Source organism: Panonychus citri, unplaced genomic scaffold (assembly GCF_014898815.1).
Source record: "Panonychus citri isolate SS breed McGregor unplaced genomic scaffold, ASM1489881v1 Contig00040, whole genome shotgun sequence".
NCBI classification, from domain to species: Eukaryota; Metazoa; Arthropoda; class Arachnida; order Trombidiformes; family Tetranychidae; genus Panonychus; species Panonychus citri.
The window spans coordinates 1140742-1166656 of NW_026515445.1; the positions used below are offsets into that span (position 1 = coordinate 1140742).

The 25915-nt window shown below is 30.8% G+C and overlaps 1 protein-coding gene across 1 annotated transcript in view; it reads right to left on the minus strand.

Annotated features, from left to right (window-relative positions):
- Positions 1-25915, minus strand: part of LOC128397727 (glutamate receptor ionotropic, kainate 2-like) — a 44196-nt gene that overhangs the window by 10520 nt on the left and 7761 nt on the right. The window contains exon 4 of the mRNA XM_053358473.1: positions 25007-25182. Within this exon, the coding sequence (XP_053214448.1) occupies positions 25007-25182 (176 nt within the window). The remainder of the gene's footprint in view (positions 1-25006; positions 25183-25915) is intronic.

The following is a 25915-nucleotide window of genomic DNA, read 5'->3' on the forward strand; positions in this document are numbered from 1 at the left end:
GAGGACTAAACAGAATTGAAGCGCTCGACCATACGATTTTCAAGGTCATTGAGGTCATTTAACGAAGGTAGCGTTCAAAGGTCATTTTAAGGTCGTCGTGAAAGAACAAATAAAATCACACCTCAGATTTAGTTTGAAGTGTCTGTGATGAGCGGACTAGAAGATAGGCATGTTTCAATCTGAAAACACTTCAAGAGCCAAGTTTATAAGAAAAGTCTGTATCTCAGCTGCCTTTTGACGGAATATCATCAAACCCAAGATTTAAGTGTAATTTTATCTAGAGGTCATCTGAAGGTTTTTTGAAATAAGAACAAAAAATTATTCCATGATCCAAGTTTGAATGAATAATCCAAAACCATTGTCAGTGTACCACGATTTATGTCAATTTGCAAAACCAATGCTTATTTCATTCAAATTGGCAACTCTCCGTTATTTGAACTGATATTGACACCGAAAACTTCAAAGATGGGATAATTTTTCGTTCTTCTTTTCAAAAAACCTTTAAATGACCTATAGATAGGTTTATCGTGAAATGACCTCAATGACCTTGAAACTTTTTATTCTGAAACTCCAAATTATTTTGTAACATATCACGATGATGGTTGAAGCCTAACCAGTCCTCAACCAAGTGAGACAGAAACCTGTGAGAGACCACTTGCAACAACATCGGATGATGACCTAAAAACTTTTTATACGTAGTCTCTTCGTCCCGATATGTATCTGTATAATACTCAAAACCGAACGAGTTAATCACTTTTCACAGAAAGCTTATTGAATAGTAATGCAGTCAATGGTTGAATGATGTAATAAATTAATAGTTCGAGTTGAATCAAGTTAATTATTCTCAACTTAATGCAATAAGAAAATCTGATGTGTTGTTGATTCATTGAATCAGCGGTAAATTATATTGATAACAAATGATGAATAAGATACAAATTTATTATGAATAGTACCTTTTATTGAGAAGTATTTGGCTCAGAACTTTAGATATACAAATATTATTATTAATATTAATAGAACTCGACTGGTCTGAATGTTTTCAAAAGAAATGGTTTTTATTGAAAACCAATAGGTAGTTTTAGGTATACAAATAGATACGAAGGTCACTCATTAATAATAACACAGTAATTTGGTAAGAAGTCACAATTGGTAACGTCCAATTCAGTCAATATGATTGCCTATTACAGAAACAGAATAATGTATCATATAAGGTGTATTCTGATATCTCATGGCTTACATTTGTATGTACTCATTCAAATAAATGCAATAATCAAATTCTTGTTTAGTTGTATTGAATATTATCATGATATCGTTTCGACTAATGAATTCATTGGAATCTAGAAGTAAACATCACACTATAACCTTGAGGCAAACCAAGTATTCTCATAAGTATTACATTATCAGTTTCATGACGTTCATGTTCAGTTGTCAGGGTTATAATCACTTAGAAGGTGGAAATAATTCAAATAATAAATATGCAAAAAAAGTAGATTCAGATATAAGCTCATGAGGCATAAACGAAATCAAGAAAGGATAAATTGCTTCATGCATGTGAGATCAGAATAAAATGTGAGTTTTACAATATTTTCATTATCCAAAGATCAGAATTTTATCAGTACTTCGATGGTAGATAGTAAATTTTTCTTGAACTTCTGAGTCGTTTTCCAGCACCATGAAGACAGAAAATTTCCCCCCCTTTGTTACTTAAGGCAAGTTGGCTGAGAGAAAAATTGGTGACAAATTTTTTACTATCGAGTATCTTATTTCCTCAATCATCACCTTTGAACCTTCATGGAGATAAACAGTTGATATCGGAGAGATTTTCGTCCCTTACAAAAGGGAAATGGGTGGTAACGTATAAAAAAAGTTCTGTCACTTGAATTAGATTGAATGTTCAGAGAATCAAAGTGACATGTTTCATGATATCAAGATCATCTTCCATTCACCATGATTGCCATGAACAGAAATAAAATTGAGATAACTTTAAATTTTAGATTTATATAAGAAATGAGGATATACATCAACTCATGAAGTTCTGAGAAAGAAATCCAAAGATAATATGGAGAATATAATTGTAAAGATACTTCTACATGTTAATTCTGCATATAATGGCTGTTGGAATGAAGATGATGAGAACTTCAGTCTCTGTGAAATCCTCATCAGATTATCTAAGGTTTTCCATGTGAACATTATGAATTCTACATGAATTACTTATTATCAGATTAAATTGTGAGATGTGATTTTCTCAGTTATCTGATTACTTATCTCATGTTTCTATGATAAATGAGACAGTTAATCAATATAATTGAATATTGTGATTATCTTTTACTGGCTCATGTTTATTAGTAAATGGAAATTAGTCTTAGATGAGATATAATACTTAAATTAAAGAGTAAAAGAAATTGGTACTCTTTGATTTAATTCACCAGAAATTCATGGAAGCTATAAAATTAAAAGCTCCAATCTATTTTTTCATTGGTAATCAATTGCAGGAATTAAATCTTACCACCTACTGAGACTAGTATCCAGTTCATTACAGTGGCGTTAAAATTTGTAAAATTATAATTCCAATTTCATTCTAATGAATTTTCCGAGTTTTCCTGAAATTTATCTCTCTTTCATAATGGAAACAATGTCTTAGAGTATTATTTATTTCAGTGACAATCATGAGCCATTGTATGCTTACATCATAGGAAGACAATGAAACAATCAGATTCACCAACATTATTTCCTATTATCATGAAAAAAGTTCATGAACTTCAGTAAGAATGCTAATGGTATATGATGTATTTCCACAAGACGATATAAGTGATAGTTGGCTGTGATTTGGGTAAAAGGGAATCAAATCAAGACAAACTGGCAATTTGGTTCAATAAGCCAATAGTATATAAAAAGTTACTGTTCATCTTCAAATTGTGATATATTTTGGCTGAGCTTTGTTGACATAATAGCCTTCGGCCTTTATCGTGAGATATTTATCAGTTTTAAAACTCAATCCAGCTTTAAATGAACAGAAACTTGATTGTATTCATGATTAGTGAGAAAATCATCGAAAACAGGGATCAACACTATCACAGAATCTAAACACACCCAAATACTTGTTAGATAACAGAATGTTAGCAAATATCTCAATCAGAATATTCACCCTTCAGAATCTAAACATTTAGCTAAACAGAATTTCAGTCTACAAGCAATTAGTTTGATCTAATCTGATGGGAAGCCGTGATTGAATTGATGATTAATAAAATTACCATGGAACAAAATCGAGATTTAAAGAGATTACTATCAAAAGATTACAAGCTTAGAAACTTTAATTCGATACGGTTTCCAAAACAAACTAATAATAATATTGATAAACTTTTTATTACGAAAAAAAATTGAAACTTTTTTCTCTCATTGAGCTCAAAATTTTGAGTAACTTGTGAAAAAATAACAATCATGAACAAAAGTGAGTTCAGTTGATATTCATTCTCATGATTGATGGACAATATTTTATTCATCAGATTTTTCATGATTACATTCAGATTCAGGGTGAAAAAAACTCGAACACTGTATCGATTGCAGCTGAACTTTTTCTCTTGCACCGTCGAAATTTCATCCTTCGATTATCATTCCATTTTCAGAATAAAATTATCTGTATACTACTCAACAAGAATTCATCTCTATCATAACTGTAAACTTTATCTATCATGAATAATAATAATTATATGAACAAACGTTTCATTAAATCAATGATAAAATTGTAAGATATTAATAGATGATGGAAATTTCATCTTCCTATTGAAACCATGGAACCTGAATCCTCATGGTGATTTGAGCAACAGTTATGTTCATCATGATTCATAATCAAAATGCTGTAAACTCAGAAATCATGATAAAACCATAGGAATAAGTTGTGATTCCTGATTAGATTACTAAATTATCATATTGATACACTAACCAAATTAATTGCATCAATTTCAACTGTAATTGTGAGCAGGTATAAAAGGTTATCGATACAATTTGAATAACTAATTTTATTCATTCAATATTGATAAATATATTGTTCATAATATAACCTGAAATGAGGATTCTGATGAACAAGGTGAAGTAGGTGTGGTTATATTGATGTTCAACTGATCAACATTAAGATAGTTAATTAAGTTGATATCTTATTGTTAATTGGTTAAGGCAACATAAGAAAAGTTTATCAACAATTCAGATCATGTTTTCCAACTCATAGCAACTTATAATCATCGTGATTATCATGAAAAAGAGAGAGTAATAAGATGCTAGAAGACTTAATGTAGATAATAACAATGATAATGAACAATCAATCTTTACTGAATTTACAGAATTTTATTCAGAAATGTTGATTATGTAAATATTCATGAGTGTTCATGAGAACTAAAATAAAAGTAAATATATTTTACTGAATAAAGTTCATTATGTTTATTATGAGACTAATGGTTATATAATAAATAGAAATTAAAACTTGCAACTTTGAAAGAAACTCTTGAACTTTGATAATCACGTATTCATTTTTTTCATAACATGTAGCAAAATCCCCTGAAACTCAATTCGTTGTTCATTTTTGCTTAACTTTCTTGCCTAATCACAATGACGTGAGCTCTTACCTGTAAATAATGTGCTCAAGAGTCCATCAATTTAGTTGTGAAAAGTTCTGGTCCTGAGAAAGCAAGAGATACACTTATCTAATAACATGAGGGGCTCGAGGTTATTGGAGGTTTTATCTACTAGAACTTTCTTGTATCTCGTTTATTATTACCTTATAATTCATTGAGCTCATGATAATAAGCCAGCAGCACATGAAAATTTATGGATAATCTAATGCTTAGATATTTTGAGCTTTAATAAATAATAGTCAGAGATCATCAATTATTTTCAGTTGAATTTTCATTGATCCAGACAATTTATTTCTATCACTTCATCATCACCACGATCATCGAGATTAATTTTAACCCGTTATAAGATAATCATCGGATGATGTTATTAAGTGGGTTGAGATTTGGAATTTGTGTCAAAAATCAGGAACAAGAAAAAAAATGTCAAACGATTTATCAAAATCTTGGTTCCGTTTCTTTCCCTCTCCTTGAATTTGTTGCTAATTCAGTATTAATAGTTACATGGTAATAATGAGCTGAAGATAAATCAAAAGAAAAAGTGATTGTAATCGTTTCATTTTCTCAGAATCATCTATTCATTGGTGGAGAAAAAAGTTCAGTTTATCCTGATTTTTTTTAGTGAAACGATAATGAAATAGATAATATAAAAAAATAATGTTCATTAGCAGAAATAATAGATTGTAAATGTGGAAGGCGAAAAAATCATTGGCTTTTCATTTTATCTGTTCCATGCTGTTGATAACATTCTACCAGCAATTACGTTCATTGGGTTGAGGTTTTCGACTATTGTTCATGTTACTTACTTTTCAGAACTCTATCTCATCAGTAAAGCATTTTTATCAGCTCATAGATAAAAGATAAAAAGTAGAAACTATGGAAGTTGGTAGTAAGGAAAAAAAGAGAGAATGAAATAACTAAAGAAATGAGTATTGGGGAAAATAAATTGATTGGTTGATGAAAAAGTGTATTAGCTGAATGAAATGTTCAGAGTTTGTTCAGAGAGTGAGAATTGAATTGTAGCTTCTTATTGTCTGTGTCATTTACTATTGATGGTTTAGAAGATGATGATAATAGTTGTGTGATCGTATAAATGAACAATAAAGATATTGGGAAGAAATAGTGACATCGATTTGTCAGACAAAGGGCAAAGTTTGATTCATTTTGAGAGATTCGCACAGGTCACCATCATCCACTTCTCACCCAGTTCCAATTCTTGATAATCATGATGTACAAACTTCACAAACTTTATTCAATTTTTTATTTACTCTTTTTTCATGTTGACTGCTGTTCAATGGTCAAGAATAAAGATTTACTGGTCAGTTTGCTTTTTCATTCTCACTTCAAGATGTATTAATAGTAAAATTTTCCCTAAATTAATAAGAATTGGATCAAGAATATAATAATCTTGAGATCCCAAGACTTGATGATTGAATATTCAGTGAATTCAATCTTGAATCAATCTTTCTAGTTGATGATAAACTTTCTCTTAATAAAGCAACTTTGAACTTCGTAACATGATATTATCGTAATTTTTTATGTCCACCCTGAGTTAACGACAATGAATGAATATACATGGTGTATATCAAGTAGAAATACTCCTGAAATTGAGAGCTTGAACTGAGCTTGAAATGTCCCTAACAATGTTCATGCTAAGCTAACTTTTGATTAATCACCAATTGATCTGGTGAATAAAGATAATCAATCATGTATCATGTCACTTGGTGAGTTTGAAATCAAGCTGAAACCCTTTAACTTTTATCATCTTCCTGCTAATGATACAATCTGATATAATAATGATAAAATCCGATCAATGATGAGAATCTTGAAATCTTAGTTAACTTCATGGAATTAGATTTACATGGATAATAAGTTGCGAGACTTAAAAGAAAGTTGATCATCAAACTTAATCAACGTACATTCAATCAGCCCGATTAATCTAAACTTATGAACAAATGATTGAAACTTTATCATTGAGTAAAATAATTAATACGCAGCAGAAAAAGATGAATAATCTTTCTATGTATTCAATAAAACTTGTAATTCTCAGTAATAATAATTGTAATCGCCTGAAGCTTAAATATCATCACAATCAGGGGAGGTGAATTATATTTTCCATCTCGATTGATAAATTATCACAATCAGCCTTAAGTTACACATTGATAAAGACAATTAACTAGAATGTATATTAAATTGCTCCAAGCTAACGATAAACCTTATCAATGGTGAACCAAAGGTTCAGCTTCAAAGAGACAAAAAGTTCAGTTTCAAGACTCATTCTGATCATCGTCATCATTACATCAACATACTGAGTCTAAAAGTGAAACAATTTCAACAGTTAAACTCATTTGTAACCCTGATTATCATAATTATCACCATAATGATAATAATATTAGATTGAAATCTCATGAGGATTCTAAGGAAATCATTATCGTAATAATTATAAGAAGCAACTTCCTACTACAATGAATCTTAATTACCTCAAATACTTCGGTGAAAATTTATATTTATCATGCAAAAATCAGATCAACGATAAACAACAACAACAACATGTCGAATTGAATTTAAAAAATGTAAATAATTTGACTGAAAAAAAAAGTTGTCAATTACTTTGATCGTCGCAATTAAGTTAACATCAACCATCAAGTTTACAACTAATTAAACAGGTAAACATTTGAAATTCAACATGATTATTATCAAATACTATCGTCAGTTTGTTTCGGTGAAAGGTGAATAACACTGAGTCACCTTTCATCATGCTGATTATCATAAGATTATCATCAAGCTTATACAGCATTTTTCACTTTGTAATTTCCATGACTGTTCAATGTCAAACTTTAAGCTCAACACTTTCAATTTGTCCCCATGGTTCAGAATTGATCAGTTAATATTTACACCGTCAAGGAATATAAAAAAAAAGTTGAAACATATTATCGGAATGGGATTCATTAAATGGTGATTTATATTGACAATTTGTTTTTATGTTCGGAGCATTTAAAGTAAACTGGACTGTTCAAAGTTATACAATTTGTTTACCATTCAACATTGAACTGAGATTTTCATGATCGTAATGACTAAATTGATCGCCATTAACTTTTTGATAACTTTGTTGTGTGAAAATCTGATAACTATGAGGATGACAAGGTTATCATGTCCATGGAAAAAAGTTTCACCTTTTCATAAATCTTCACTTCAATCAATTCTCATAAATTGTGAGTATTCATGAACTTCAGGTGATGAATCTTGAATATTACCCTGAATTGAGCATTGAACAATAAGGAAAGTTTTCAAACTTTCCAAATGAATACCATAATCTTGGTACAGGTGAACAACTTGTTGATTTCAAATATCATCATGTTCATGATTCATGTTCTGAACATCATTCTGTCTGGTTGGATTCAGATTGATGAAATTATTTCAAGTGAAAAAATATATATTTCTCTTCAAAAGAAAAATAGAATTGATATCGAGAAAAAAAGGATATATTAGATATTTCGAGTTTGCGTTCTTATCAAAACTTCAATTCTATTATTTACTGTCACCAGAATGAAAGTTTTCAATCGAATATGTATCAAAGAATTACTTATAAAATTCAAGAAATTTCGATGGAAAGAAAAACTAAGTAAAAAGATATTTTTCCATTTCAAAGATAACTCATGATTCTCATGGAACTTAAAAATTGAATTTTAATATCTAAAGTTCGCATGAAATGAAGATGCAATAATAATTTCACTCAAAAAAATCTGAGAGTCATGATTGATTCCGATAAAGAATAGAGAAAATCATTCAGAACTTTTTTTCTTTTCATAAATTTTTATGATTCAAAAATATAAGATGTATAACAATGATATTTCAGGGTAGCTACATGATACTCACTGATAGAAAGAATTTCCATCAATAGTAATGCTAGAAAATCCAATTCACAACAATATTTACTCAGAGTATTACTGAAAATTCATCATGTAACATCATGGATACATATCCGTCTTTTGTATGAGAAACTGAAACAATTCAGAATGCAAAATGAAATATCTTTTGATAAAGGAAATGCAAATCTTAGATCTTGTCCGAAAAGACAAACTGTGGGCTTTACTCAGTGAAAAAATTTACGAATGACTAATTTCAATCGATAGAGACGATATGGTAAAAATTTGAGTTGATGGGCGAGATTTTTGCTAAAAATAGCCAACTAGATCTTCGTCGATTTGCTTTTCTGACGTTGATGCTAAAAAGATGATAATGCTCGCAGTGCTACAAATCGTACATCAGATTTGATTTCAAATTACCCAAAATTTGATGTAGTAGCTTCTGATGACAGTTTTCCAGGATCAAGTTTTCTCAGAAGGTGATAATCTAAATTTTTTCGCGAAAATTTCTATCCAAAGCTTTTCGAGATGAAAAGTTCTGACGAATCCATCGAATACAATGTTAGAATACTCGACATTTCAAGAGGTAAATCTGAGTTGTTTGCTCACACTTTCAATCCTGTGTTCATAGTTGAAAGGATAAGATATTCAATATTTCTCTTAAATGAACCTGAAACTTTTACTTTCAAATATTCATGGTGCATGACGAAAAAATGAATTTCAAAGAGAAAAGTTCAGCTTCATTGATTAACTCTTATTACCTTTTATCCTTCTTATATGCTACTTCTCATTTTCCATGAAAGTTCATTTCGAGATAAAATGGATAGAAAAAGTTCATAAAGATTCAGAATTAACAAACATTGTGAATTCTGAATGCTAAAAATTAAGAACTTTTTCTTTTCTTTATTCTTTTCAATCTTTATCAAATCCTTTCAACTTTGGAATCTATTTGAATTTCTTATTGTTTTCTTCTTCATGAACATCATGTTAGATCATTTTCCATGTAATCGAATGAGAAAAAACACATTTCCGTTTTTTTCACCTCTTTCAATTTCCTTCTCTTTTGTTTGTGGAACTTTTTTTCGGTAGAACTTCATGTTTGTCTGTTGCATGATGATTCAGTCGAGAACTTTTTTCCCAGTATAATCAGAATGTTTTTTATTCGACATTTTTACTCTGATTTCATACGAAAAAAAATTTCCAAAGACGAATAAGAGAAAAAATTTTTACTCATTTTTTGAAAATTTGTGTTACTTCCGGTTCTTGAGTATTAGAATATTGGAACAAGAGACTCTTGGCATCGATGATCAGTTAGTTATGCTTTTATCATGAAATGAAAAGAATCAATATCAAGAAATTTTGTATCATGAAGATAGAGAAAAGCAAAAGGATAATCATAACCTAAGAATCAAATGAAAGATAAATCTAATCTTTCGCTCAAGATGAACTATTGATTCCAATTACAGGGCAACATGCATAGAATCTGAAGATTCATGATCTATGACCATCTTCATGAAACTGATTACGATCAAACTAATAGTCAAGTTATTAGTTATCTCTAATTTTCTAGAATGTGATTAAACATAAATCTTGAGAGGATAAATTAGGAAGCCAATTGAAAACACAGAAAATTGGGTGGGGTAAGAAAAGGATGAGGATAAAAATGGTAAACCGGAAACTTGTCAGCTTATCAGAAGGAAATAACATGATAAGTATGAACGGAAAACGATTGATTCCTGAATTGTACCATTCACTTGAGGAATAAAATTCATCGAGGAGATAAAAGGAGTGATAATCAACTGTGAAAATCACAATCGTCAAAAGAATAGTAAAACTAATTAATCGAAAGAGATTGTTGATTGAGCCGTTATTAGTTTCATCATGGAAAAAAATGGAATCAATTAATAAACCATAATTCTGATAATATGAATGTTCAATGTACATGATAAGATAATTTCATGTTCATCATCTCTTTTTTTTCTACTCATTTAATGCTCACCCTCAGGCTACAAACAACGAAGCTGATAAATCATCGAGAATGGACATCAACTCTGTTTCTCGTTCACTTTATTGATCAATAATCTGTTATTATCATGTAAAGAGATCGATTAGAATTCTGTAGTTGTCATGAGAATTCATGGTAGCTGAACTTTTTCCTTTCTCTCTCTCTCAAAAGATTTTCCAATCATCTCAATCTCTTTGATAACAGATTATTGTCTTTTACTCTCTGTAATTTAATCTCAATTTCAACTTTCACTTTCAGCTAATTAATTAGTATCATGAACCAAGAGGATAAAGGATACAAATCATCATGATACAGTTTGACCTAGTAAAATGTTAATCTTATCAGCATTGCCACCTACTCTTAGCAGTATAATGAGATTGCAATATATTATTAAGATAAAATTCAGCAAGATAAAGTTACGCTCATTTGAGCTGAGCTAATGATAACTTGGTGATGATGATTAAGAGGATATTATTATAAATATATTGATCATCAATAATAAAATAATATAAGGTGAAAATATCACCATGAATTCTGACTTGGAATATTATCTTTACCTATTTGCCTGTGTTTATATTCACATTTCAGATTTTCAGAATTTCTCATTATCACATATTCTCAATCATGATGGAATTTGAGTTATGGTAAATTTTCGGTGTTTCCTTCATTTTATCTCCTTCAATTCATCTACTCGCTTATTTGCTGAGTCAACTTTTCACACTCTAAGCAAAATCATCATGTAAGATCATTATCATTATTTACCATCATGGTAACATCATGTTATCTCATTTGAACTTTACTTTTACAATCGATTCGAGGGTCTGGACATTCAATTGATTAAATTCAACAACAATGAAAAAGAGAAGCTCAAAATTTCCACCTCCCTTATTTTTTTTCATCTTCTTCCTCTTCCTTTTCGCCTTCCCATCCACCTTCCTCACTTAACATTTCCTTTTCTGGTTCTTTTCTCTCCTACTCCCTCTCACCCTCACTCTCACTCTCTCTCTCTTTTGTCTTTATTACAGCTTCTTGTCTTCCATCTTCCATCCAAAACTCAGCCTCCCATTTTTCTATGTCAATTTTTGTTCTCTCAATCCTAAATTCCAATACAAACATAATTACAAACTACTTATCATCATTATCATCGTTCGAATGCTATTTTCTAGTCGTAAAGTCGAGTAGGAGGAAACAAAAAGTGTATTCAATAAGGAACGGGAGAGCATACACAAGGAAAGAAAGAGAAAGGGGCAAATAAGGAGACATTTTCCTTAGAAAGTCATTCCGATTTTCTTCAACATTGTTATCACACAATTTCTATACACTGAGAATACCTTTTTTTCACCAACAGTTAATATCCCTCAAGCCAATATAACATTAACTTTATTTCCTTCTTGCACCTTCATTTTTAGTCCTAAATTTATCTTCATCATCTTAGAGTCTTTCTCCTTTTCTCTATTGACTTCTATCATTCCAAAAATCATTTCGATAAGTTAGTTGTTCTGATAAGTTACTGAATTTGTCAGAACATCAAGAAAACCTCTTAATAAATTGCCATTCTTGTAAATGAGTTTATATGTATTTGATTACCATTGATAATGAAGCTAAATTCAAGAGTCACGATGAACAAACTACAACTTACCTCCATGAAATCAGTAGTACACTTGAAATATCAGCAAATAACCTTCACCTTAACCTAAACATAATATTTATTTGATAATCACAATCAACAGTGAGGAGTCAAAAATGAGTCAAAAAACAGGTTGTTTGGGACGTTTTGACTCAATTTTGACTCAATTTTTTTTGACATAAATTGACTCAATTTTGACAGAAAAGTCAATTTTGAACAATAAGAGAATCTTTTGACTTCAGATCCAGTCAAAAGGACTCATAATGATTCAAAATTGACTCTTTCCAGTCAAATGAGTCTTTTGCGTCTTTTTGAGTCTTTTGATCAATTGATCAACCAAAAAGGCTCAAAGACAAAAGATCTATGAATCGATGAATCCATTGCTTTTGTGGTTCTTAGAAACTGGTTTTATGGGAAATGAGAGGGAATATTGAAACAAGAAATTCCCATTCATTGTTTTCATTCGCGGATCAAAGTTCTAAGTTACCAAGCAATTCAGAATCTATTGAAAATCTTCAAAAGCAAATCAACATGATCATTTGAAAATGTTCGCGTTCAAGAAACTGGAAAGTTGATAACTATTTTTAAATCAAATTTAATAGAACAAAAAACGAAGAAGACAATTTTGTTTGAATATTCCATGATAATGGAAGTTACAGTTACAGTTTCTTTGATCAAAGTATCAGACAATATCCTCGAAGCACTCAAAGTCAAATGTTCTTGGTTCAACATATGGATGATCATGATTCACATTTTCTGCGTCGTTTTTCCTGGAAAGTTCAGTGTTTAAAGCACATAGTTCTTTCATCATTCTTCTTCGCTTTGATCTCTCTGCTTCTTTTGAGTAAGTGAATATCTTTGATTTCCTGAAAATATGATCTAAGAAATTAAGATAACGATTATAAAATGATCCAAACAATTCAGTTAGTTTTAGTAAATAAACTCACTGAAAAAGCTCGGATCCTTTCATGACCAAGTTTGTGATCAGACGTTCCTTGTAGCTTGCTTTAAATGGGTCTTTGAAACTCAAATAAAAGCAAGAGGATATTTGATCTTTTGATCTTGTTCTTTCTTTGAATTAGATCATTGAATTCATTTTTATCATAGAACTTTTTTCCAAGAACAACGTCTTCGAAATATGATCTTGGAAAGGACAGTTTCACAATTGAATAAACCAAAGAAGCTGGATTGTTAGGCTTTGCCTGTCTAGTTGCAGCTTCATAAAGATCTAAATCAAGCTGAATTAAACCTTCTAGAAATATTTGATTCTATGAATGAAAAAATGAATTAGTGTTTGTATTCACAAAAAAAGCTTCAACAAATTTACCTTGATACTTATTTTATATGTAGAATCATTTTGCGGAACTGTAAAAGAAAAATCAAGCTCATTTTCTTTTTTTAGATCAATGATCTTTCGAAAGTCATCCAAAACGTTTATGATAGATATCAATATACAACCTGTGGTATCATGATTCGATAAAATGTTCTTTCTAATATTGAGATCATTAATCTGACTGTTAATTTTATCCATAGTGGAATCAATAGACGTAAGATCAGGACGATCATCGTTACTCGAAGCGTTAAAAAGATCTTTTTCTGTTTGCTTTTTCTTTTTATTCTCATCTTCTTGATCCAAACTGTTTTGGAAAACATTGTCAGATTCCACTTCTTTAGTTATCTTTGAACCAGCTCGATTATCTCTTTCCGAAGGGCTGCTCAATCCTGTAGAAAAAAGATCATCAGCCTCAAGTTCACTTAATACTCGATATGATGGAATATCATCTTCGTCTTCAAGTGGGCAATGAGTAAATTCAGTGATTCCCTTCTCGACTCGCTTCATCTTTGGTAAACCTTTCCAGATTGGAATCGACATTAAATTTTCTTGAAGACAAACTTTCAAATCTAGTGGAGAATCTTGGAGAAAAGATTTACTTTTACTCACTGAATTTTTAAGTACAGTGGCACGAACTCACCTCCCAAAGCCATAATACGTCCTCTAAAACAATATTTTTTTATTTTAAACTTGAAACAGTTGATTTTCATATCCGAAAAAGATCCGAATGGTAAATTGATCCCGGTGTCAAAGAAAATAGATTTCTGAAGCTTGACTAATATTGGTTGTTGAATCTTTTCACCGTCACAAATGATGAATGGAAAAACAATGGCAAACAATAAACTTTGATCCAGCTTCTGAGTAATGTTGAGTGTTGATTGAGAACATTGATCGTCGTTTTTTGACGCTTGATCTAATATCAAATCAATTCGCGTCTCAGTCGCGGTTTGTAGATCATTTTTCTCGTTGATTTGGCTCACATTAACAGAAGCTGAAGGTTTATGTCGTTTAAAATTTCCAAAAACTTTGAGATTCTTGTTCAATCCAGTTGAGATCTTTTGTTTTGATTTTGTAGGGAATGATTTCACTGAAACAGATCGAGATGAATGAGGAATGGAAAGATCCGGAGACAAACTAGACATGATGAACTATGATATTAGAACATAAACACTGAAGGTGAACATTGAAAAGTGAATGAAGATTTATTTTTGTCGACAAATGATTTACCTTCTTTTGTTCTCGATTAAATCACTAATTAGTGATCATTGTGTTGATTGGTTACATTTTATGAAAATGGAAGATTAGTATTTGAATTTCAAAAATTTCAAAAAAAGGTTCAAAAATTAGAAAATAATTGGAAAAGGTAATAATTGAGTTGATTAAGTTCTCTTAGCCAATGAAAATGAATTGATTATAACTCTAATTTTACAAGGACAAATATCTAGAATAATTTGTCTTTGTTTGTTATTGAGAAACAAAATTTGAAAATTACCTAATCAAATCAGTTGATCATTTTTAGAAACGAGATTCGGTTCTGATTTGCTAGCAGCAAGTATTTGCTGTAAGAATGAAGCATTGGCTGGATCCTTCAAGAAATCCAAGGTCTTTTGATCCATTAGCTTGATTTTACCAGCCGATTCACTCGATGCAGCAGATTTTGTTTCCGAAACACTTGAGCTATTGGAAGTTTCATCACAACTTTGATTTTCTCCTTCACCTCTTATTTTCTTGGACTTTCCAGAATCCATGATCATTTGTTTCCTTTTTTGAAAATTTGATTCACTTGGTATTGGCTGAGTAGCAGGAATTTCCTCTTGTTGAAAGCTTTTTTCAGACCCACTTACAACGATTCCTGATTCATCTGCGGTGGATTCTTTAGCCTTCGCATTTTCTGAATCTGGGAAAAAAGATTCTGGTTCGATTAATCAAAGATCATCAGATTTTCATGGATATGTAACTTACCTAGAGGTGTAGATGACCGTATTGGAGCTTCAGAAGTCGTTTCTTCATTTTTGTTGTGAATGAGTGGAACATTTTGAGCCTTTGGTGAAAAAATAGGATTCGGAGGAGAAACTGCGAGAAAATTTGGAGAATTATTTTCCTCTTCATCTTCAAAAACAATAGTATTTAGAACTTCATCATCATCATCGAACTCGAAATCATCACTACTCTGTGATTGAGTAACGCGCTCTCCTTTCAAATTAGATTTTTGATCAACACTTTCACCGATCATACGTAGATTTAAATCTAAGATCTTCGATTTTTCTTTGTCTTTGGCTTCGTTTTGAATTCCACTTGTACCTGGTTTTTCACTCATCAAATTATCATTGTTAGATTGCATTTCTAATTCTGTTTCTTTAGCGTCTTGGGTTTCCTCGTCTTGAGATTCTGGTTTTTCGATATTTGCAGATTCATTTTTCTTAGATTCATTATCTCGGATATTTTCAGTATCTTGGTTTTTCATTTCACTGATATCATGATTCAAACCTTCATCAGTCTCAGTTATATCTTCCTCGGCCTCTTGAGCATCATCTTGATTATGTATTTGTACTGGAGATCCAATGACCATAGAAACTTCTGGCATTATGATTCCACTTTTTCTCGTGTTTTTGGCCAATTGTTTTTGCGACGATTGTGTTTGCAATCTTCGATTTTTTGGTGGGGGTATAACTTCATCCTCGTCATCATCTTCATTTTCCTCTCTATCACTTTCGATTCTCTCACCAAGATCATCTGATGATGTTTCATCCATATCATCCCACCCTTTTGCTGTCAAGATCTTAGTTCTCTTGTAGTGAATAGCTTTCGAGAGGACAGTACCAAGATGTTTTCTGTACCAGAATCGTAAGATTTTTACCACATTTCCTCATAGTGTGGTCAATAAGAGCTTGATAACGATCTGATCCACGTCGCTTATCAACTTCTCCAGAAACTGGACATTTCAACGGATCATCATGATTCCATAGCTCCAGGAGTGATTTTCGACCACCAGATCCTTTCAGAGTTACTCCAGTGATCCAATGGTCAGGAAAGCACATTTTCGCAAGTGTTGCGATTACTTGTGAAGGTTCACGATCTTGGTAAGAAGAAGGAAGAGGCCATAGCTTTTTATACTTCGATGATCTTACAGGTAAAGACCTTCGATCAACATTATGTTTCCAAGCTCCTTTGTTTTATCTTCTTCATTAATTATATGAATATCACAAGTAGCTGATGTTTCACTGAATGTTTCTTGCTTAGAAACTGAAGTTGATCTTCCGACATGATCAACGATTTCCAATAAGTTGTTATGAATCTGAGCTGATTCAATGAAGAGAAGAAAATTCGGCGAACTCGGAGGAAGATTGATGGCCATAGCTTTAAACTTTTTGATTCTGTCTCTAGTTACCTTGACAAGATCTTTAATATTTCCTTTATCTTGTTCAATTGAAGAAAATTGATTCTCGAAATTTAGTTGAATTGATGTCGACCCAGTTTCAGTTGAAGTAGATTGAACCTTAGTAGCAGAGGAACTGTCATCGGAAAGGTGAACTAGTTCATGGTCTTTTTTAGCATCTCTAGATGTCCTTGTTACTGAGTTAACATGACTGATGAAAGCGTTGAAGTCTTTGATCGCCACATGTTTGAAACTTGATTTTGGAATTCTATTTACCATGATGTTAGAAACCGCTAACCAATGATTGATTTTTTTGCTAAACATGGAAGTTTCTTGTCTTTGACTCTAGAACAAAATGATTTGTAAATAGCCATGATATCTTGAGAATCATCTAGAAAAAAAGATAAAATATCAATGATTCTACTCAAGAAATATTATTTAGAACTTACCTCCTACGCAAACGATCATCGCTGGTAAAGGTTTCCCTCCAAAAACTTGTATATTAACAATGTTATTTGCATGAACCCTTTCGGGTTTAATATCATTTGGGATCATAGTTTTTTGGATCTTGAATCCTATTGGAATTGATTGCTCAGTTTCTCCTTTATCCTTGACCCGAGTCAAAGCAACAATCACTTTTTCATTAGCCATGAGATTACACAATGAACCAATTATGGTTGTTTGGTTAAAAAGAAATTTTGGCTTTCCTGTACTTTGTCTTGGTGAGATTCGTAAATTGTAACACTTTCGTTGATCAGTGTCCATAAAAAAACTAAAAACACTTTCACAAACACTTAAAGATGGTCGTTGTCTTAACCATTTGGTAAATTTAATAAAAACGTGGAAAAATTAAAACAATTGATTTAAAAGATTTAAAATCAACTTCCTTTTTTGATTAGATAAAATTTAATCTAATTTCTAATTTCCGCTGATAAGAGAAAGATTAAGTTGCCATAGCAACAAAGAGAATAGAACATTTAAATCATTCTATTCTAAATTTACTTTAGAATAGAACAAAATTAATTTTCTATTCTAAAGAAGCTTTTCTGTTTAATTTAGTTTAATCTTCAAATTTAAATAGTTAATTGTTAATAAAAGTTAATTGATCTGTTTTCATATTTGTTCTTGTGCTTAGTTGATATTGTTTACTAGTAAGATTAAGTATCAAATATCTAAAATGTGTTCCATTACAACTAGAAGTGTTAACAGAAGAAAGAGAAAAGCTCATTCTATTCAACAATTAGAATATATTGATTCAATTCCTGATCTACAAGATTCACCATCATCAACAAGGTCTTCTAGTTATGAATTTGGTCTATTTAGTGATCATGAACCAAATTTTTCTAACATCGAAGATAATAGTTCTAGTGATTCCCATTTCTCGGAAGATCCAGAGTCTACACAGATAATAAGAAAAGCCATTTACAATGAGGTTCTTGTTTCCGCTTTATTGAGTAAATGTAAATTAACATTAGCCGCTGCTGAGAATGTGATAAATTTATTCAACAATGTAAATCGAAGATTCTCCTGCGATCCTGTTATTCTACCCAGTGTTCGATATTTATGGGATAAAAGATCCAAAGACAATAAGATTGGTGTTTATATACTTTGTGATAAACAACATAGTCATGGGCCATTTTTCGGTGAACCATCTAGTTATGGATCTTTTGAATGTGAACAAGAGATTCTAGAGGCAAATTTGAAAAATGATAAATATTTTTTACATATCCAATTGAAAGACCAGTTACAGAATCATTTACCCTTGATTCCTGATTCTCAATGGATGAGATCTTCAAATGAAGCATCAATAATCGACATTTCAAATGCAGGCCTAGCTAGTGAATGTAAAGCTAATTCACAGAGTGAAATTTCAAAATCACATTAACTCCATTCAGACGAAGTTCAAGCTGAAACAGTTCTAATGTGAAAATATTTCCAATTTTCGTCTCGATCAATGAACTAAGACCAGAGTTTCGAAGGAGACATTTTCTTTTAGTTGGTTTATTCGTTGGCAAAGTGAAACCAGCTGTTGAAACTTATCTTGGTCCAATATGTGATGAGCTTCAAATGCTAGAAAAAGATCCTGTTTCATGGAAAAACGAATTTAATATTGAATCTCGAGCTACCTTTCATGTTATTGGATTAGTTGCTGATGCTCCGATGAGAGCTTTTTTACGCAGTGTTAGACAATATAATCACATCCATGGATGTGACTGGTGTTTAATTCAAGCGTCTACATCTCAAGGATCAAGATTCTACCCAAACCTACAAGAAACCCAAATCCATCCGTTGAAAAGAACCAAGAACGATTTTCTTCAATTTAACCATCTAAGATCAAGTGATAATGAAAGTCTCTCCGAAATACAACTTTCTCGCTTTTATGGAATAATTGGTGGTTCTCCTCTTCTTAATTTGGACAGTTTCAACATTGTCGATGGAGTGGCTGTTGAATACATGCACTGCATGATTCTAGGCATTTTTCGTGGGATGATATTACGAGGATGGTTCGGAGAAACTAGTTCAAATATCTTTGAAACAAGAGTTGATAAAAATTTCTTCAGGAAAGAGCTTTCGAAAAGAATCATGGACATCAAAGTTCCATCAGATGTCACGAGAAAACCACGAGATCTTGACCAGATTAAGTATTGGAAAAGCTCAGAATATGATGCTTTCCTTGCTTATTACTCTCTCGGAACCTTGAAAGGACTGCTCAAGCCGAAAATTTTGAATCATCTCCTTTGTTTTGTGAAAATCTTGCAACTATCGCACAGTGGACCAATAGAACAGAATTCAATATCAGAGTTGAAAAATCTTATATGTGAATTTCAAAATGGAGTCTTGGAATATTATGGAACATCTTTCATGTCTTACAATCTCCATATATTGTCACACCTACCTGACTCTGTCAAAAATCTTGGACCAACAAAGAACATCTCTTCGTATCCATTGGAAAACTATATGGGAATTTTGAAAGACAAAGTTCGACGATCTTCGAACATTGCCCAGTCTCTGGTTAGAATTTTCATAAATGATTTTCGTTATGATGAAATCTTGAATTCTATACTAACTTGGCCTCTCTTGGAAAGAGAAAAAAAAGATTTTGGTCTCGTTTCAAGGCTCAATTGGAATTCAAATTATTCGGATCAAATAGTTTCAATCAGAGAAAATAATCTTCCGTCAAATCATATTCATCAAACAATCAAAGATCTAATGAATTCTACTTTTGATGCTTCTTATTTTTTCTTGAAATCTGTTAAAATCAATGATAAAAGATTTTCCACCATCACCTATGGAGAAGATAAATTGTGTTGTGACTCTATTGTTGAACATGGTAAAAGTTTCTTCAGAATAGAATTCATATTTCAATCTAACTCAACAATATTTTCTCTCTGTGATAGAATTGAAACAATTCCCATCAAAGTGAATTTCAAAGGAACTTGTGGATCTTATGTCTTTAACTTGCCTCAGTTTCATGAAGTGAAATCTATTGGAAAAGAAAAAAAGATCATCAAGCTAACAGAAAAGACCAAGAAATGTTTCATAATCAAAAGTACTAAGTTCCATTTCAAGTACCACCGAGATCTACTTGTCGAGCCTTTTCTGGTCAACTACTGAATCAAATTAGCTTTTTCTTTTCTCCAAGCGAAACTCACATTTTGCAGTTCTCTTTTTCTTGTGCTTTTTTTTCTTGTGATTTTTGTTATTAATTATTCTCTTTATATTTTTTGTGAACTTCTAACATCAGTGATCATCTGTGTGCATAAAATTTTCTCATTAATCAAAAGAATCTTGATCAAATTTTAGATTTTCTATTTCACCAAATCTACTAAACAAAATAACATTGAAAAGCTATTGATTCTCTCAAATTTTAGCTTTTTCTTTCGTTTTCTTCTGTTTACTTTTATTTTCCTCCAGTGTTAATCTTGGATCTTAATCAAACATTCAATTATTGATCTTTGATAGTTCTATTTTCATCTGTATCATTTTTATCTTCTTCATTATCATCCTTCATCATTGTTCAATAATTTTCTTGTGTTCATCAAATGGCTAAAAGTGAGTTTCTTTTGTGAAAAAGCTTTTTTTGATTCAAATCTCAATCATATTGACAAAACATATTTTCTAACTTTCTACTGATTTTTTAATTGTCAGAATCAGGATCTCAATTTATCAATAAAACAACTTCAAGGATAATCAATGGATCTATTCAAAAGAAAATTAAACGAAAAATAATTCTAAAGGAAAAAGATTTTAAAATGTATATCCAAGAAACAAGTGTAAAGAAAATCAAAGATCAACCATTGAAGGAAATTTTTCAAGCCAATTGTTTATATGAGAAATTTAAAAATTCAACCGAAGATTCGTCAATAGAAGTAGAGATCATGGATTACTCGCAAGAAATTAAGCCAATGGAATCACCATGATCATTGAAAATACAATCCAATGAGATCAAAGAATTTAGAAACTATTTTGTTCACCTTTTATAAGCAATTCGATACTTCCATATTTTATACATCATTTACTGAAAATTTATCAATGTTATCTATTCCAAATTCTATTCTATTCCAAATTCTATTCAATCAGTTATGATCTCTGTAATCAGATCATATCATTTTATACAGTAGAAATATGAAATTCCAAGTTCTTGAAAAAATTATTTTCAACATTAAAATGTTTTGTCTTTGAATCCAGCGCTAAATGTTGTGATCTTTTTTTCAATTTTCAACCCGCGAACTTAGAAAAATAATTATGAGAATCTTTAAATTTCAAAATTTCTTAGACTCAATTTAGACAAAATTTTGAATCTTTTTGACTCTTTTATTCAAAATCATTTTGACAGATTTTGAGTCAATCATTGACTCAAAAAAGAGTCAAAATTTTGCCTTTTTCGTTCAAAAAATTTCTATATGTTGATTGGGCAGAATCACTTAAATTTCAAGTTGACCTCACAAATGAATTTGTTAATACACCTCGGAAGATAACAGCACAATCAACTTCTTAAAATTCATTCTATCACAAAAAAAGCTGATATTATCAACGATAACCAAGAGGAAACTCAATTATCACCAAGAGACTAATTTATAATGAATAAACTGATCTCTTGATTGTCTCAAGATACCTGATTGTTTATTAACCAAATGAACTGTAATTAAGTCTCAAGCTAAAAACGTAAGTGTGAACGAAGGTGAATTACCTCCCATGGTCTCTTTTTCTTAATCAGAATAACATTCTACTTGGATGACTCTTTTGTCATATTCATATTCTAGTTGATCTTTTGTTATATCAACTATTTAAACTGATAATCGATCCTCAGATTCAGTGAGAAAATGCAAAAAAAGTTCATCAGAGGAAAATTACTTCTAAATGGTTGGAACAACAAAAACAACAACAATCTAAGAATTGAGCCAACAACAAATTCAGAGGGAGAGATAGAGATAAAAGTATTCATCGGTGCGAATGAACAGAAAAAGTTCTCGAATTTTTTTTCAACCTTCCTGGAAAAGATTCACCTCAATATAATGGTTATCATGCACTCGATTCCATTGTTTTCGCCTATTGTAATTTCATTATTATCATCTAACAAAAACAATGCTCCAGTTTCTGTAACAATATACATGGAGCTTGATGTAAATGCTCAGGATGGTAAATGAAATCATCATTTCCATTTGAATCATCATATTTCATGATAACCTCATTACCTTTGGTGATAAAACAAGGATAATAATCTTGATAGACTTAAAATTTGAAACAACTTTCCTAGTTTAATCTATGTAACAGTTTATTAAAAGTGTTTAGTTCATTTTGAGCAAAAAAAGTTCTGTGGGTATTCATGCAAACGTATAACAAGAATAGGCTCAAATTTAACACCGATTGAGAATTGTATAAGTTGAAACCCACATGAAATTTTAGGATGATAAAATGAGTAAACCAGATACTCTAAGTTGAAATGTTCAATTTTAATATTATCATGTTTCATGGTGGTGCATCAGACGAGGCAAAGTTCAAAAAATATTTCATGTTACTCTTGTGAGTTCATGGTGAAAATTTCTGTCTTGTCTCAATTTTGAGTTCTAATTGAGCATTGATTGAAATTTCACAATAAGATTTATTTGTTCATATTGTTACTGATAATAATTCACTTATATTCAAATGTATTAATATAAATTTTCGTTCAGAATATTTATCTTTCCAAAATTTTATCTGGTCGCTGTTTAACTGAGTCAATATCATGATTCTAGCTGATCAATGAATTTTACTCAGCTGATTAGATTCAGGGGATAGTTGAAGATTTTTTCACAGAAACTAAACTGAGTAATTGAAGAGGAATTGATAAATTGATTGAAATTAATATCAAAACATATCATGTAAACATTGTATTACATTCTCAGTATCAATTGATCATCGATTCCATCATCATGTTGAAATCTTTTGAAAAAAAATTTCTATGAGAATAAACCGAAAGAAGAGAATTTTTTCCAAATTTTTCATTTTCTACCCATTATAAGATGGAATTTTTTTATTCTTCTACTGATATTGTTATCTATTTTTCTCCTCAAAGATACAAACCAAATAACCTCAAGAGAAAACCCAACCCAATACCCACAAGGAATTATCAGAACTTTTGAGAAAGAATGTCAATGATAAATATCAATACAATTTTCGGGTAAAATTTTTCGATTCCAAGAAATTTGATCAAAGACGACAAACTAATAAATCTAAGGATAATAATGACTTTATGATGAGTATTCAATATATCATGGAAATGATAACATCTCAAGGTTTGTTCAAGTTAAAATAATAATCTTTTTTTTATTATCAGAATTCTGGGAATACCTTTTAAAGAGAAAGGTGAGAAATGGAGATTACGAAAATGAAACTAGTATTATAATCAGCAAAGTGAAGACCAATGTCCAGTCAAAGAGAAAACATTATCTCCTTCACAGAAGATTTTCCTTCGAGTGTTGAAGCCTTTGAGAAACATTGATTCTCATATGAAAGTAATATCGAAAGCTCCTGATAGTTTCACTTTCACCCTAATCATCAGAATCGCAAATCATTGGGATCAGAACTTTTTTCTTCTTATTTTCGATTCTGCAAACAATCATCTATTACAATTCTCAATACACATTAGACCTTGAAAATCAAACAAAACTCTTGGAGTTTCTTTACAAAAATTGATCATTGTTCCAATATGATCATCATCATGTTGGTCATTCTTTTAGAGTCTCCTGTTCATTTTTATTTGAGAATTTTCAGTTTATTCTTAGAATTCCAGATAAAGGAAAGAATTTCCAATTCTGGGAAATAATTGCTTCTTTTCCTCTTCTTCAAGCTTGTTATTCAATTGAAGAAAACAAAATAGAAAGATTGAAATCTAACTAAGAATCATCTTCATCTTCTTAAAGTTCATGGTAATATATTCAACATTCTGTAAGATAATTCAATTGAATATATACTGAGTAAATTATCTAGGAGGTAACTAATATCCTCGCCCAAGTTAATTAACATTTAATTTGCAAGTTAATTTGGATAACTAATTGTTATCATCAATTTCACTTTCACATTATAATAATACAATCGTAATAGAAACACAAACAAGAGCAACATGTTGATTAATAAGTTGAACACAAAGTTATAGATTAAAGATTGAATATCTTATATCACTGAACTTTTATCATGAAATGATAAATTTCATAGGTGGATCATTCATCTATCATCTTGTTATTAATCATGTTAATCTATTAACCCAGAAACTGTTTGTCTCTTTTTGGTGGCTGAGAAAAATGTAAATCATTCCCAGTGAATTGTAAAATCTTGGTTTACATTCAATGAGTTGAGATTCAATTCCTACTCGTGACCAGAATATTCATCAGATTATTACCATCATCATGATGGATATGATTGAGTAAACAGTTAAAACCTCATCGAGATGATTTTTCTTTTTTTCATATTCAATCAAAATATTTGAACAAACAGAGAGATGATTAATTTTCATGATAAAATAACAAAATGATTGTAGTTGATGATATTCAGTATCATCATGACGAATTGAATTTGATTCATTGAATCATATGAATTGGCAAGAAAAAGGAAAAGTAAATTTCTCAATTGAAACAGAATTTTCATTTAAACAACTGAACGATTTAGTTAATTGTAAGGTATTAATAGAATCCACTTACCGCAGTTAATAGTGATGGAAGACTTTCCGGTTTAGTGTCAACAATTAACGAGTAGATGTTGCGATTCTTAATATCCCTCAGGGTTTCCCTGAATATCTTTGGTTCAGTTTTTCGGAAAACGAATTGAACATTTTTGGGTAATGGAGGCTTGACCAATTCTTGAAGTCCAATGAGCGCTAATTTGTGCCAAGAGACAGAAAAGAAAGATGAAAACAATGAATATCAAATGAACTTTTATCGAATTTGTAGGGAAAAATTTGACAGTTTGCAGAATGAATCAGGGGAAAAAAGTTCAACTGAGAATTGATAATTTTTTGCAAGTTCATGATAAATGTAAATGTTCATGTAAATTTCCTGGTTTGCAAGTAGAACAGAAAACGCAATGAATTTCAGAGCATCAACAGATTAAGAGATATACTTTTCTCCACCTTGATTCAGGGTGAAAATAGAAGGCGAAAAATTTACACCATGAGAATTGCCTTTGGGAATTTGCAGCATTTTCGAAATCAACATTTATCCAGATATCAAACCAATACATCAAGATTTACCTTTACATTGTTGTTGTTTATTGAAATATTTTCTTTCTTCCAGATCGATATGATACCTTTACCATTTAAATGAATTCCCAGAGTTGATTTATCTTTGGTTCCATAGGGAAAAGAGGATTGGCAATAGATATCATGGAGTTGAGTTTTCAAAATGTTCATGTTATATTATCAGTTTTATGAAGAAACTGTGTTTGTTTTCATTTTCCGCTGAACTTTTATTCTTGTTTCATGAGAAATTATCGGGAGCATTATCATTACTATTAATCTGAGAGATACTTTAAGCTGAACATGACAAATTCATGATAACCATGAATCATGTAAAACAAAAAGTTGATAGAAAGAAATGTATATATAAAAAAAG